The sequence below is a fragment of the Neoarius graeffei genome, chromosome 7 (genome assembly GCF_027579695.1).
Source record: "Neoarius graeffei isolate fNeoGra1 chromosome 7, fNeoGra1.pri, whole genome shotgun sequence".
Taxonomy (NCBI): Eukaryota; Metazoa; Chordata; class Actinopteri; order Siluriformes; family Ariidae; genus Neoarius; species Neoarius graeffei.
Window position 1 is genome coordinate 95,108,487 of NC_083575.1, and position 15,978 is coordinate 95,124,464.

Consider the following 15,978-nt stretch of genomic DNA (forward strand, 5'->3'; position numbering starts at 1 on the left):
CATCTCTCTGTCTGTCTCCCCATCTCTCTCTCTCCCCATCTCTCTCTCTCTTGCTCTCCCCATCTCTCCCCATCTCTCTGTCTCTTTCCCCATCTCTCTCCCCATCTCTCCCCATCTCTCTGTCTCTCTCTCCCATCTCTCCATCTCTCTCTCCCCATCTCTCTCCATCTCTCTCTCCCCATCTCTCCCCATCTCTCTGTCTCTCTCCCCCATCTCTCTGTCTCTCTCCCCCATCTCTCTCCATCCCTCTCTCCCCATCTCTCCCCATCTCTCCCCATCTCTCTCTCCCCATCTCCCTGTCTCTCTCTGTCTCTCTCCCCATCTCTCTCTCTCTCTCCCCATCTCTCCCCATCTCCCTGTCTCTCTCTGTCTCTCTCTCGCTCTCCCCATCTCTCTGTCTCTTTCCCCATCTCTCTCCCCATCTCTCCCCATCTCTCTGTCTCTCTTTCCCATCTCTCCATCTCTCTCTCCCCATCTCTCTCCATCTCTCTCCCCATCTCTCCCCATCTCTCTGTCTCTCTCCCCCATCTCTCTGTCTCTCTCCCCATCTCTCTCCATCTCTCTCTCCCCATCTCTCCCCATCTCTCCCCATCTCTCTGTCTCTCTCCCCATCTCTCTGTCTCTCTCCCCATCTCTCTGTCTCTCTCTCCATCTCTCCCCATCTCTCTGTCTCTCTCTCTCCCCATCTGTCTCTCTCTCCCCCATCTCTCTCTCTCTCCATCTCTCTGTCTCTCTCTCTCCCCATCTCTGTCTCTCTCCCCATCTCTCTCTCTCTGTCTCTCTCCCCATATCTCTCTCTCCCCATCTCTCTCTCTGTCTCTCTCTCCCCATCTCTCTGTCTCTCTCTCCCCATCTCTCTGTCTCTCTCTCTCCCCATCTCTGTCTCTCTCCCCATCTCTCTCTCTCTCTCTCTCTCTGTCTCTCTCCCCATCTCTCTCTCTCTCCCCATCTCTCTCTCTCTCCCCATCTCTCCCCATCTCCCTGTCTCTCTCTGTCTCTCTCCCCATCTCTCTCTCCCCATCTCTCTCTCCCCATCTCTCTCTCTCTCCCCCCATCTCTCTCTCTCTTGCTCTCCCCATCTCTCCCCATCTCTCTGTCTCTCTCCCCATCTCTCCCCATCTCTCTGTCTCTCTCTCCCATTTCTCCATCTCTCTCTCCCCATCTCTCTCCATCTCTCTCTCCCCATCTCTCCCCATCTCTCTGTCTCTCTCCCCCATCTCTCTGTCTCTCTCCCCCATCTCTCTCCATCTCGCTCCCCCCATCTCTCTCCATCTCTCTCTCCCCATCTCTCCCCATCTCTCTGTCTCTCTCCCCATCTCTCTGTCTCTCTCCCCATCTCTCTCCATCTCTCTCTCCCCATCTCTCTCCATCTCTCTCTCCATCTCTCCCCATCTCTGTCTCTCTCCCCATCTCTCTGTCTCTCTCCCCATCTCTCTCTCTCTCTCTCTCTCTCTCTCTCCCCCCCATCTCTCCCCATCTCCCTGTCTCTCTCTGTCTCTCTCCCCATCTCTCTCCCCATCTCCCTGTCTCTCTCTGTCTCTCTCCCCATCTCTCTCTCTCCCCATCTCTCTCTCTCCCCATCTCTCTGTCTGTCTCCCCATCTCTCTCTCTCTCCCCATCTCTCTCTCTCTTGCTCTCCCCATCTCTCCCCATCTCTCTGTCTCTTTCCCCATCTCTCTCCCCATCTCTCCCCATCTCTCTGTCTCTCTCTCCCATCTCTCCATCTCTCTCTCCCCATCTCTCTCCATCTCTCTCTCCCCATCTCTCCCCATCTCTCTGTCTCTCTCCCCCATCTCTCTGTCTCTCTCCCCCATCTCTCTCCATCCCTCTCTCCCCATCTCTCCCCATCTCTCTCTCCCCATCTCCCTGTCTCTCTCTGTCTCTCTCCCCATCTCTCTCCCCATCTCTCTCTCTCTCTCCCCATCTCTCCCCATCTCCCTGTCTCTCTCTGTCTCTCTCTCGCTCTCCCCATCTCTCTGTCTCTTTCCCCATCTCTCTCCCCATCTCTCCCCATCTCTCTGTCTCTCTTTCCCATCTCTCCATCTCTCTCTCCCCATCTCTCTCCATCTCTCTCCCCATCTCTCCCCATCTCTCTGTCTCTCTCCCCCATCTCTCTGTCTCTCTCCCCATCTCTCTCCATCTCTCTCTCCCCATCTCTCCCCATCTCTCCCCATCTCTCTGTCTCTCTCCCCATCTCTCTGTCTCTCTCCCCATCTCTCTGTCTCTCTCTCCATCTCTCCCCATCTCTCTGTCTCTCTCTCTCCCCATCTGTCTCTCTCTCTCCCCCATCTCTCTCTCTCTCCATCTCTCTGTCTCTCTCTCTCCCCATCTCTGTCTCTCTCCCCATCTCTCTCTCTCTGTCTCTCTCCCCATATCTCTCTCTCCCCATCTCTCTCTCTGTCTCTCTCTCCCCATCTCTCTGTCTCTCTCTCCCCATCTCTCTGTCTCTCTCTCTCCCCATCTCTGTCTCTCTCCCCATCTCTCTCTCTCTCTCTCTCTCTCTCTCTCTCTCTGTCTCTCTCCCCATCTCTCTCTCTCTCCCCATCTCTCTCTCTCTCTCTCCCCATCTCTCTCTCTCTCCCCATCTCTCCCCATCTCCCTGTCTCTCTCTGTCTCTCTCCCCATCTCTCTCTCCCCATCTCTCTCTCTCCCCATCTCTCTGTCTCTCTCCCCATCTCTCTCTCTCTCCCCCCATCTCTCTCTCTCTTGCTCTCCCCATCTCTCTGTCTCTTTCCCCATCTCTCTCCCCATCTCTCTGTCTCTCTCTCCCATTTCTCCATCTCTCTCTCCCCATCTCTCTCCATCTCTCTCTCCCCATCTCTCCCCATCTCTCTGTCTCTCTCCCCATCTCTCTGTCTCTCTCCCCCATCTCTCTCCATCTCGCTCCCCCCATCTCTCTCCATCTCTCTCTCTCCATCTCTCCCCATCTCTGTCTCTCTCCCCCATCTCTCTGTCTCTCTCTCTCCCCATCTCTCTCTCTCTCTCTCTCTCCCCCATCTCTCTCTCTCCCCATCTCTCTGTCTCTCTCTCTCCCCATCTCTGTCTCTCTCCCCATCTCTCTCTCTCTGTCTCTCTCCCCATCTCTCTCTCTCTCCCCATCTCTCTCTCTGTCTCTCTCCCCATCTCTCTGTCTCTCTCCCCATCTCTCTGTCTCTCTCTCCCCATCTCTCTGTCTCTCCCCATCTCTCTCTCTCCCCATCTCTCTCTCCATCTCTCTCTCCCCATCTCTCTCTCTCCCCATCTCTCTCTCTGTCTCTCTCCCCATCTCTCTCTCCCCATCTCTCTCTCTGTCTGTCTCTCTCCCCATCTCTCTCTCTCTCTCTCTGTCTCTCTCCCCATCTCTCTCTCTCCCCATCTCTCTCTCTCCATCTCTCTCTCCATCTCTCTCCCCATCTCTCTCTCCCATCTCTCTCTCTCCATCTCTCTCTCTCCCCATCTCTCTCTCTGTCTCTCTCCCCATCTCTCTCTCTCTGTCTCTCTCCCCATCTCTCTCTCTCTGTCTCTCTCCCCATCTCTCTTTCTCTCTCTCTCCCCATCTCTCTCTCTCTCTCTCTCTGTCTCTCTCCCCATCTCTCTCTCCCCATCTCTCTGTCTCTCTCCCCATCTCTCTCTCTCTCTCTCTCTCTCTCTCTCTCTCCCCATCTCTCTCCCCATCTCTCTGTCTCGCTCCCCATCTCTCTCTCTGTCTCTCTCCCCATCTCTCTCTCTCTCTCTCTCTCTCTCTCTCTCTCTCTCCCCATCTCTCTCTCCATCTCTCTCTCTCCCCATCTCTCTCTCTCTCTCTCTCTCTCTCTTTGAGTAATTTCCTTCGATTCGATCACCAGTCCCGACATGGAGGGAAATTAGCAGCGGGACTATAGCGCCCAGACCGTTGCTCTGCGTGTAATAAGTTAACCTTTTGAAAATGAAAATTGATTGTGTGTGTGTGTTGAAAAAGAGAAAGCGAGATCTTGAGAGAGAGAGAGGAGGTAATAACACGGTAATAACTGAGGAAGACAGGCAGGGCGGTTCACTTCATTACACTGTCACTCTTTCCTCTCCTGGACAAACCCCTTTTCTACACCACTTAATGAAAATATCGACAGCCGGTGTCATAACTTTCCCTTGTTTCCTCAGCGATGGAGTGAGACAGCATGCAAACAAGTGTGTAAAATCACGTTTTCTCACATCAATACCTAAGCCTGTTTACAATTTTTTTTTTAAGTTAGCTAGCACATAACTTTCCCATACTAGTTAGTTGTTTAGTTTTTCATAAGGACACCGGGGACAAACAGTGGCTGTGTAAATATGACAGAACAGTCACAAATATTAACTTTTACCTCAGATAAGTTGATAAATCACTCATAAAAGGCTTTATGTGACTAAAATTAGGATTGTTGCCTAGCACAGGTAAGTAAGTTAGTAAGTCTATTATATAGATAGCATAAAGGCATAGGAGCGGAGAAATGAGACAGAATCGTGTAAAATATCAATATTTCTCTAGATAAGTTGATAAATTACTTCTAAAAGGCTTCATATATCTAAAATAAAGGTTTATCTAGCTAGCATAGCACAGCACCATTAAGTCTTTTCTATAGACATTGAACAGACACAGCGACAGTGGAAACAAGACAAAATGTTCCCTTTGGGAATATCAGCATTTACCTCAGCTGTGCTGCTACATTACAGCAGAAAATTCTGACTAAAATAAGGATTCAGTGAGCTAGCACGGAGCCAGTCGCTGTTCTAGACAATGTACAGGCACAGTGACAGTGCAAGTGTGACAACACTGTCTAGAACATCAGCATTCACCTCAGGTATGGGGATACATTTTTCATAAAATGCTCTAATATGGCTAAAATGGTAGAGTGTAATTAAAGTTAGCATCAATCGCTAAGCAAATATCACTGCGGCTTTGATGTATAGTGAAAAGTAAACATTGTGTTACACAAACAAACTGTCAAGCAATCACGACTTTTATAAAAGAGTCTCAAAACAATGTAGTGATTAATGTGCACGTAACTGTCAGTGTGTGTGTTAGTGTCTGTGACTGCTCGCGTGTGTTTAACAGGTATTAGCTTATTTGTTACTTTGCTCTGGGGCATTGCTTTGTGTTAGCTTGTGTTTGTCATTTCTGGAGACCACTGAGCCATGTCTATAGCCCCGTAGGCTGTGTGCGTTAGTGTGTGTGTGTTACTTTATACATTAATTGGTAGTAATAGCTCTGTGATTGGTTCATTAAAGCAACGTGGCTTCGGCTGCATCACACATCTGTGACATTTAATTAAAGACCTTACAAGCCTCACACACTTCACAAACCTTGCTTGTTCACACACCCTACCTCCTCAATTAATCCTCTTTCGCTCTCTCTCCCTCTCATTCTTTCTTTCTTTCTTTCTTTCTCTCTCTCTATCTATAAATTTTCCACACAGATTCTGTGACCGAGTGTCCACACAATTGCCATGGGAATGGAGACTGTCGCTCAGGAACGTGTCATTGTTTCCCAGGGTTCCTCGGGCCTGACTGTTCACGAGGTAAGGTAACACACACACACACACACACACACACACACACACACACACACACACACACACACGTCGTAATTGGTTTCAGATTGTTATTAGATGGAGTACAGCTGCCTAGCAGAGCGTTTTCACTGATTGGATGTTATTAGTGAGTCATCTTGCACTGAGATCTGAAGACTCCATCCTGTTTTGCAGACAAATATAATTAATTTATCAAAAGTTTAATACCAAAAGCAAGTGGCTTACCCAAAAAATTGCAAAAGTTTGTATGCCTTCAGCTACAACTGGGTCTGAAATTTTGAGCCCACACCAACAATAATATGATTTATTTTTTTTTTAAACCATATTTGTATTATTATTCAGGCGGCACGGTGGTGTAATGGTTAGCGCTGTCGCCTCACAGCAAGAAGGTCCGGGTTCAAGCCCCGTGGCCGGCGAGGGCCTTTCTGTGTGGAGTTTGCATGTTCTCCCCGTGTCCGCGTGGGTTTCCTCCGGGTGCTCCGGTTTCCCCCACAGTCCAAAGACATGCAGGTTAGGTTAACTGGTGACTCTAAATTGAGCGTAGGTGTGAATGTGAGTGTGAATGGTTGTCTGTGTCTATGTGTCAGCCCTGTGATGACCTGGCGACTTGTCCAGGGTGTACCCCGCCTTTCGCCCGCATGGATTAAAGTTTTCCATCGCTACAACGGATTTCCGTCAACTGGGAGCGCTAAAGATCAATAATGAGAGTGATGCAGATCCGAGGAAAAAGGGGGGGGGGGGGGGGGGGGTAGGCCCATAGGTCTGACACCGATGTGATTTAGAACTTCACCAAGCTGCTGTGATTGTCTGTTGTTGAACCCTTTCTTGTGCTATGTTTGAGTGTATGTAAAGGAATAAGTTGTTGCGCTAGATAGGCCTAAATAAATAAATACAGCCTCCGCTACTGTCTAGTCCCAGGGAGGCTCGGCGTAGGCAGCGAGCCGCGGTGCTCAGCTTGAGTTTCGTTTCTATCGGCGGCTCCAGCCCGACTTTGGACGCTCGTAACTCGGCCAGGGAAGGTCCCAGCCTCTCCAAACTTGGCAGCCAGCGACCTCTGCCCTCTCCCCAATGAACCAGCGCTGCCAGGGCGGGCCAGCCCCGCACCTCGGGACACGATTCATCCCGAGGCGAGCCACGGCGCTCCGCATCAGTTTTCTTTTAACGGCGGCTCCACTGATGAAACAATCTGGCTGTCCTACTACTAGGCAACTACTTGCCTACTACTAATACTAGGCCTATTGTAGTAATAATAATAATAATGATATTTGCCTATTGAAAGTTGATCAGGTGAAAAATCTAAACAGCCCTGTTGAAGCCGCAGCAAGATCTATGCTATTAAGCCTTTTGTAGGTTAAACAGGCTTCGTCAGACAATGTTCTGGAGAGGCTGTGTTTTGCTTTGGTTTGATTAGCCTACGATTTAATCTTTAAACATTATGGTTTCAGCAGTTCGCTTAAACATTGGAGGCTGCAGAGTCGGGCTGCAAGATTTCCCGACACTTGTTTAAGATGCCAAACTTTATAGTAAGGAGAAAATAATTCCACAGTATTTAGTGCCTCGTCAGTCTCAAAAATTAATAGTGAAGGAGCAACGCGAATTAAGTCCCAAAAAAATCATCTCGTAGGCCTATATTTTACATTTTCAAAAAAGTCCGGAATTGGAAGTCGGTCAGTGGAGTGTAATGAAGTGTCTCATTCACTAAGCACAAAAGGTCGGAAAACTGGAGAAAACAGCTATTGCTTAAATAGGCTACTAATGGTTTACATTAGTAATTTGATGTATGTGACAAATAAATTCATTGATTAAATAGATAAAGAAGCGAATACTCCAAAGCTCAAAATTCAGGAAAGTGCCTCCGGTGTTGCAAGTGCACAAGAACAGTTATTTGAAAGTTAACCTGATGAATTTTGTGCGTGCGCGTGCGATTTCATGAAGAACCGGGACAATTGGCATTCGGTGAAAGATTCACACCTCTGACTCATTATATTCGCGCGCGCCCTCTCGCCCACTGCTGCTTCGTTTTCCCGATTTACACGCGTGTCTGAAGATGGAGTTTTCAGAAATCTCCACTCTGCCCCGAGTTTGCAAAAGTAGCTGTTTTCAGTGACTGAAACCTCCGTATAGGTGTGAATGAGAGGTGCAACCGAATAAATAAATATGCGTCTTTTTTTATCCGGCTACATGTAGGCTATCACTGCGCAAAGCCTCTAATGTTGAAATGGTAGTAATATTTGTTAAAATAATAGTAGGCTAATTTCCACATTAATTGGTAAAATGGCACAAGGGATGTGATGGAGGGATGGCCGTTTTATAAGGGGGATGATTTGAGATTTTTATTTCAGAAGGGGGATGCCTCCCCCCTCAACTCGAGTACTGCATATAAGGCCATATTTCACGTGACATAGGCCCTTCGATTTCCATCACTAGAGCACGTCAAATTACTTTCGGTTTTGCCAGCATGGACGCGCTTCTTTTAAATGAAGGCACAGATGTGTCAGACATCGACAAAACGGTAAAGAATAAGTGGAGATGGGCTTGGCGAAATGAAATGGGTGATAATGGCAAGCTCCTGCTGCTGTGCCAAGGAAAAAGAAACAAAAACAGGCATCAGGTGTTGCCAAACTAGATGCCTTTGGCTTCACTGTGAAGAAGCAGAAAAAGTGAACTTTCACTTTACTTTTCTTGTTTCCTGGCTTTATTTCAACAGATTTTCCTATTTTTCTTTCTGTTCCACTCTTTTGAAAGCATGGTTCAAGTTCGACTGCACTTGTACTTTTCCCTGAACCACTGTTGTGCATTACTAAAGTATTGTTGAAATAAATTTGCACTTTGTGCTGAAAACTTGATGTTTCATCATGAATAGCCAGTAATGACAATGGTCAAGTCTTGCCTTAGCTTTAGTCATTTGTTAAAATTATGTAAATGTACTATAAGTAGGGGCCGAGGGGATAATGGACAACACGGCGTTTAAAATTTGACGCATCGCTGACATGGTAGGGGCCAACGACATGGAGCTTTTTTTTCAGTCAGATGATTTTTTTTTGGTTTAATCCATGCACCCGTAGTCAGCTGGGATAGGCTCCAGCTTGCCTGTGACCCTGTAGAACAGGATAAAGCGGCTAGAGATAATGAGATGAGATGTATTATTATTATTATTATTATTATTTTCAAATGGGTGGGCGGCACGGTGGTGTAGTGGTTAGCGCTGTCGCCTCACAGCAAGAAGGTCCTGGGTTCGAGCCCCGTGGCCGGCGAGGGCCTTTCTGTGTGGAGTTTGCATGTTCTCCCTGTGTCCGCGTGGGTTTCCTCCGGGTGCTCCGGTTTCCCCCACAGTCCAAAGACATGCAGGTTAGGTTAACTGGTGACTCTAAATTGACCGTAGGTGTGAATGTGAGTGTGAATGGTTGTCTGTGTCTATGTGTCAGCCCTGTGATGACCTGGCGACTTGTCCAGGGTGTACCCCGCCTTTCGCCCGTAGTCAGCTGGGATAGGCTCCAGCTTGCCTGCGACCCTGTAGAACAGGATAAAGCGGCTAACAAGATTTTCAAATGGACACACTAGAAGATGAAAATTCTACACCACTGTCACGTTTATAAGATGAAAACTCAGTCAGAAAGTTATTACAAAAAAAATTCATCTCATGGGTTTTTGCCAGTGAAACTATGCATTTAAAAAAACAAGGTGGATCAGCATTCTCATTCATAAATCATACTGCTGCTGCCATGCTGTCATGTTTTATTCGTTTATTTATTTATTTACTTATTTTAATCATTTAAAGTGTGAAATGTAATTTTGCAGTTTACTGAGCATGCCGAAATAATGCCATCTTTAAAACACCACAATCTGATTCTGACCTTGAGACAGAATTTTATGTGTTTAGTTTTCGGTAGCTTGCTGATAAATAAAGTTTTTGGTGTGCTTAATGATAATGGTGAATAATAAATGAAAACTCAAGGTGCTTTCGGAACAAACGGAAGGTTCTAGGGACTTATTGAGAGGAACTACCCACTGGGGATGTCTCCTGAGTATGACACAACTTCAAGGGCTTTTTTTTGTGCTTGTATTCGCACCAAAAGTAGGAATGCTGAAGTGACGTAAACCGGTTTGTTAGCATGGTGTTACTAAATACTAGCAAAGATTTTTATATTTTGGTTCGACATGTCAAAATTGTGCTGTATTTCCTCCATCACATATCAGGGCTTTGAACCAGAATTTTTTTTCCTATTGGTTCGTTCCGAACAGAAACGGAATTTTAACGTTTCCGGTTTTGGGTTCCACCATTAAATAGATGTTCCCGAACCGGTTAGAACAAAAAAATTTCATTCCCAGAACGGTTAATTACGTTCCCTGTCAGCTGTTTAACAAATGGCTATAAAATTATGTCTCTGTCTCATCCGGCTTAAGCCAAATGTAGGCTAATTCTATTACAACCTTCATTAAATAAGACAAGAAATAATTCAAAACAATTATTATTTCAAATGTTGGCGATTTGGATTCTCAGTATGTCTTCCCATCTACACAAACAGAAAAAGTGCCAAAAATGAAAGAGAATTCGTTTAGTGTGTTACCAAAGGCTAGTCAGGCCCTATAGAGGGCTACCGCATGACGTCACCGCGCCGCGAGATTTTGTTAGGCGCCATATTGGAAGACCAAGTACACATCTATGCAAGTACATACATACATAAAACAAACTACACCTGAAATGTAGCCAGGGCCGGTTCTGCCCTAATCTGGACCCGGGTGCAACATCGCGCAAACCCCCCCCCCAAAAAAAAAACAGTCTAAATCAGGACAACCATCACATAACTATAAACATTTTATATCAACTATTTTAACTAAATGGGCTATAATAAATAAGCCTGCAGGCAGCCACGGCGGGCTGCCTCAGAAAAGTAACCATTTGTCCTACCTTAAAACTCGTTTTGCATTTTCTGCCTCCTTTTTTGTATTTTCAACCCTCCGTTTATTTTCTTTCCTTTTCTGAAAACCCGATTTGTGTCCAGACATTTTGTTCTGCTACCAACGAACTAACTCGTCAGGTCTCGTCTCTCGAGCCCGCGATGATTCCCGTGGGAGGGGCAACAACTGATACATTTTTACAAACAGCCAATAGGGAGGTTGCAACGTTCAGGCTCTTCTTTGCTCAGACACTCAGTAATGGAGACGTGATAGCAGTCCACCTTCCCGCTCTCTCCATTCAGTCAGCGAACGTCACACAGGAAGTGAACCCCAGCGGGTCATAGAAACTTGTGCAGGAGAAGAATGGCTTTTTTATTTGTAGGCTACGGAAACTTTGAGGAACGAAATAAAAACCGGTATTAACCGGTTACCATTATTTTTAATAAGCGTTTCTGTTCCGGAGCATAAAAAATAATAAAGTTTCTGGTTTCGTTTCTGTTCCATGTGAAATAGAAAAAGTTCCCGGTTTTCGTTTTCGTTCCTTGAACCGGTTCAAAGCCCTGTCAGATATACATCCACGGAATAAAGCCTGGACTTCACTGTCATGCCATTTGTCTGTTTTTTTTTTTTACACATTTTTAATGCTCATCTTAAGCACTGTTGTTTACATGGAAAACATTTTACACAGATTTTTAAAAATGGTGGTTCCCGATGCTGCATTAGCTCGTGTTCGACCAATCACTGTATACTTACATCACTCATGGTTCCTCTTGTGCTGGGAGAGAACCTACCTTGAAGTAGGACCTAAAAGCGTTCCTCAAAACAGCATTCTAAGACCAACAATTGTTCTCAGTTCCTGCAGTGTGACACACCATGAAGGAGGAACTTCCTGCAACAGTTCTAAGAACTATAAAAAGTTCCTCTGGTATGAAAGTTCCTAAAGAGTTAGCATCACTCCTCACAATCTATGTCTAAAAAAGACCTTTAAACTACAACAGTGTTGTTCTCTTCTTGTTGAATAATACGAGAATGTGTTTGGTTTTCTGCAGTTCTCATATGAATGCGTTCTTCTATAAGGCTAGCACATAGCCAGGAAGTCTTTTAGAGGCGATTTATAGGCCCGGTGACAGTAAAAATGAGACAAAAGTATCTGTAATATCAACATTTACCTCAGATGTAGTAGTAAATTTGTAATAAAATGCTCATTATGGCTAAAACTACAATGTAATTAATTTAGCATTAACGGCTAAGCAAAAGTCGTTGTGAAAAGACGGTGTGTTGCTGTAGTGTGGGACGTAAACATTACGTCACAACGAAATTCCCTCGTGTGTAGAATGATTGTTTAATATTTATGATAGTAGTTTTATTTATGAAAATGTTTCAATTGCGATAGACTTCCATTGCATGTTAGCTATATTAGCTTGTAACATCAGTGTGAAACTATGTCTTAGCTGATCGAGCACATGACTTTGCCCTCTGAACCTTGTTCCAGCTGCGTGCCCAGTGTTGTGCAGTGGGAATGGGCAGTACTCCAGGGGGCGCTGTCTGTGCTACAGCGGCTGGAAAGGCACCGAGTGTGACGTCCCTAACAACCAGTGCATCGACATCCACTGCAGCGGCCACGGCAACTGTATCATGGGGTCGTGTGTGTGTAACGCCGGATACAAGGGGGACAACTGTGATGAAGGTAATGCTGCAATTAGAGAAGGGTTATATGGTTATATGGCATAAATATCGTATCCTCATGAGGTGCAAAATTCTAACTTACAGTCACTTTGATATCGCTATTTTATTTCCCAGCCCGAGCTCCAATGCCTGTCTAAGGAAACTGGGACACACTCGGTCTTATTGTTTTTTAATGTCAGCCAATAGGAGGCAGTCTGGAGTGGGGACTTCAGTCATTAACGTCAATGTTGAAGGAATTGATTGCATTTCTCTCTCTCTCTCTCTCTCTCTCTCTCTCTCTCTCTCTATATATATATATATATATATATATATATATATATGAGTGATTCCACGCTTATGGGTACTGAAGTCGGGACATGAACTTATTCACCTAAAACCATTTCTTTTTTTACCATCAGGTCATAAAACATGTAATCTTTAATGAATGATATGTTATCTTTTAACTTTAATTTTCTGAGATGTAATAAAAACATATTTATATGCCAAAGTCAAGCCTATGAGTTCCAAAATGATGTCTGTTACATTACTTCTGTTACGATTGTCCATCTCGCGTCTGTTACAAATTAATTACAATCTAGCTATATACCATGTTAATCTTATTGAAAGAATGTGTATGTTTATTCTACTACACATGTTTATTAATTATATTTGCTAAAACATCACCTTCCTATGTTTCAAAAAGTAATTCTACATTGTTAAAATTGAGAATATATATGTCCACAACACTTCTGTTACGTTCTGACTTTGGCATATAAATATGTTTTTATTACATCTCAGAAAATTAAAGTTATCTTTTAACATATCATTCATTAAAGATGACATGTTTTGTGACCTGATGGTAAAAAAAAGAAATGGTTTTAGGTGAATTTTTAAAAATAAGTTCATGTCCCCATTTCAGTACCCATAAGCGTGGAATCACTCTCACATATATATATATATATATATATATATATATATATATGGCGGCATGGTGGTGTAGTGGTTAGCACTGTCGCCTCACAGCAAGAAGGTCCGGGTTCGAGCCCCGTGGCCGGCGAGGGCCTTTCTGTGTGGAGTTTGCATGTTCTCCCCGTGTCCGCGTGGGTTTCCTCCGGGTGCTCCGGTTTCCCCCACAGTCCAAAGACATGCAGGTTAGGTTAACTGGTGACTCTAAATTGAGCGTAGGTGTGAATGTGAGTGTGAATGGTTGTCTGTGTCTATGTGTCAGCCCTGTGATGACCTGGCGACTTGTCCAGGGTGAACCCCGCCTTTTGCCCGTAGTCAGCTGGGATAGGCTCCAGCTTGCCTGCGACCCTGTAGAACAGGATAAAGCAGCTAGAGATAATGAGATGAGATTATATATATATATATATATATATATATATATATATATATGTGTCTCCACCTTCTTTTCCACTGTATAAGCAGATTGTTATCACACTAGCTGGTTTGCATTGCTCTTAGTTAGCCATGATGAAATGCTAATCATGGTTTTGCTAAAGAAAGAAAAAAATCAGTAAATTTAATTCATTCCTTTTACCACCACATTGTTGATTATTTTCCCAAACCAGCATCCTCTGAAATGTTTTTGATGACCTAAAATGCATTCTTCTGTACACCCCAGTAAGCTGAGACCATGAGACTATAAATCACGAGAAGATTAAAGACCAACTTGAGCAGTGTGTTCTATTTAAGTCCTCTTATTGAGTATACATTTGGGGATTGATGTAAAAAAAAAAAACATCAGTCCTCACACAAAGAACACATCTTCCCCAAACCAGCAGTGCACACTAATGTGTTTTCTAATGAATGGTTAAAAAAAAAGTCCTTGTGAAAGTGACCTTTGTGTGTTTATTGTGCTGTCTTCTGTATTTCTGAGACTTTAGTCAGAATGAGCTGTGATCTCATGACCCTTACAACCTGTCGCATGCTTAAAAAAGTCACTCGAAGTCACCAGAAAAAGTCATAGACTTATTTGCATATTCATTGTCATGATTGTTTGCGTATCAAAAAATGTTCCATGAAGAAGGAAAAGATTCTGAAGACAGAAAATAGATTATAACATTTTTTCTTCTAGTAGGAAGTCATCTTTCATCACAGCACCACAAACAAACTCGTTACATGTTTATAAAATTCTAGCATTTCTCTTAAGACCTCAGATAAATAAAGCAGGGGCAGTGATGAGTTGGGAAAAGACAGTTGGAATAACTCACTATTATGCCTCAATATCATAAAGACAAGAGTTTATAACCAAGAACAAAGAACTGTGTGGGTGGACAAACGGTGATCAGTGATTGGTCATCTGGAGCAATGGTGATGAGTGATTGGTCATTGGGGACAATGATGATCAGTGATTGTTGAGGATAATGGTGAGCAATGATTGTTGGGGACAGTGGTGATCAGTAATTGTTGGGGACAGTCGTGATCAGTGTTTACTGGGGACATTGGTGATCAATGATTGTTGGAGACAGTGGTGATCAGTGATTGTAGGGGACTGTGGTGGTCAGTGGTTGTTGAGAAGAAATGGTGATCATTTGTCATCTGGAGCAGTGGTAATCAGTGATTGGTCATTGGGGACAATAATGATCAGTGATTGTTGGGGACAGTGGTGATCAGTGATTGTTGGGGACAATGGTGATCAATGATTGTTGGGGACAGTGGTGATCAGTGATTGTTGGGGACAATGGTGATCAATGATTGTTGGGAACAGTGGTGATCAGTGATTGTTGGGGACAGTGGTGGTCAGTGATTGTTGGGGACAGTAGTGATCAATGATTGTTGGGGACAGTAGTGATCAGTGATTGTTGGGGACAATGATGATCAGGGATTGTTGGGGACAGTGGTGATCAGTGATTGTTGGGGACAGTGGTGATCATTGATTCTTGGGGACAGTGGTGATGAATGATTGTTGGGGTCAATGATGATCAGTGATTGTTGGGGACAGTATTTATAAGTGACTGTTGGGGACAGTGATGATCAGTGATTGTTGGGGACAGGGGTGATCAGTGATTGTTGGGGACAGTGGTGATCAGTGATTGTTGAGGACAGTGGTGATCAGTGATTGTTGGGGACAGGGGTTATCAATGATTGTTGGGGACAGTGGGGATCAGTGATTGTTAGGGGACAATGGTGATTAATGATGTTCAGGGACAGTATTTATCAGTGATTGATGGGGACAGTTGTGATCAGTGATTGTTGGGGACAGTGGTGGTCAGTGATTGTTGGGGACAGTTTTGATCGGTGATTGCAGGGGACAATGATGATCAGGGATTTTTGCGGGACAGTGATGATCAGTGATTGTTGGGGACAGTGGTGATCAGTGATTGTTGGGGACCATGGTGATCAGTGATTGTTGGGGACAATGGTTATCAATGATTGTTGTGGACAGTGGTTATCAATGATTGTTGGGGACAGGGGTGATCAGTGATTGTTGGGGACATGGATGATCAGTGATTGTTGGGGACGGGGTGATCAGTGATTGTTGGGGACGGGGTGATCAGTGACTGTTGGGGACAGGGGTGATCAGTGATTGTTGGGCACAGGGGTGATCAGTGATTGTTGGGCACAGGGGTGATCAGTGATTGTTGGGCACAGGGGTGATCAGTGATTGTAGGGGACAGTGGTGATCAGTGATTGTTGGGGACAGTGGTGATCAGTGATTGTTGCTGGACAGTTTTGATCAGTGATTGTCAGGGAGATTGGTGATTAGTGATTGTTGGGGACAATGGTGATCAGTGATTGTTGGGGATAATGGTGATCAGTGATTGTTGAGAACAGTGGTGATCAGTGATTGTTGGGGACAGTGGTGATCAGTGATTGTTGGGGACAGTGGTGATCAGTGATTTCTGGGGACAGCGGTGATCAGTGATTGTTGGGGACAGTGGTGATC

The 15,978-nt window shown here is 44.9% G+C and overlaps 1 protein-coding gene across 1 annotated transcript in view; it reads left to right on the forward strand.

The window, feature by feature from the left end:
- The window catches only part of tenm3 (teneurin transmembrane protein 3), an 813,838-nt gene that overhangs the window by 562,760 nt on the left and 235,100 nt on the right, over positions 1–15,978 (forward strand). The window contains exons 11-12 of the mRNA XM_060925037.1: positions 5,412–5,513; positions 11,917–12,111. Of these exons, the coding sequence (XP_060781020.1) occupies positions 5,412–5,513; positions 11,917–12,111 (297 nt within the window). The remainder of the gene's footprint in view (positions 1–5,411; positions 5,514–11,916; positions 12,112–15,978) is intronic.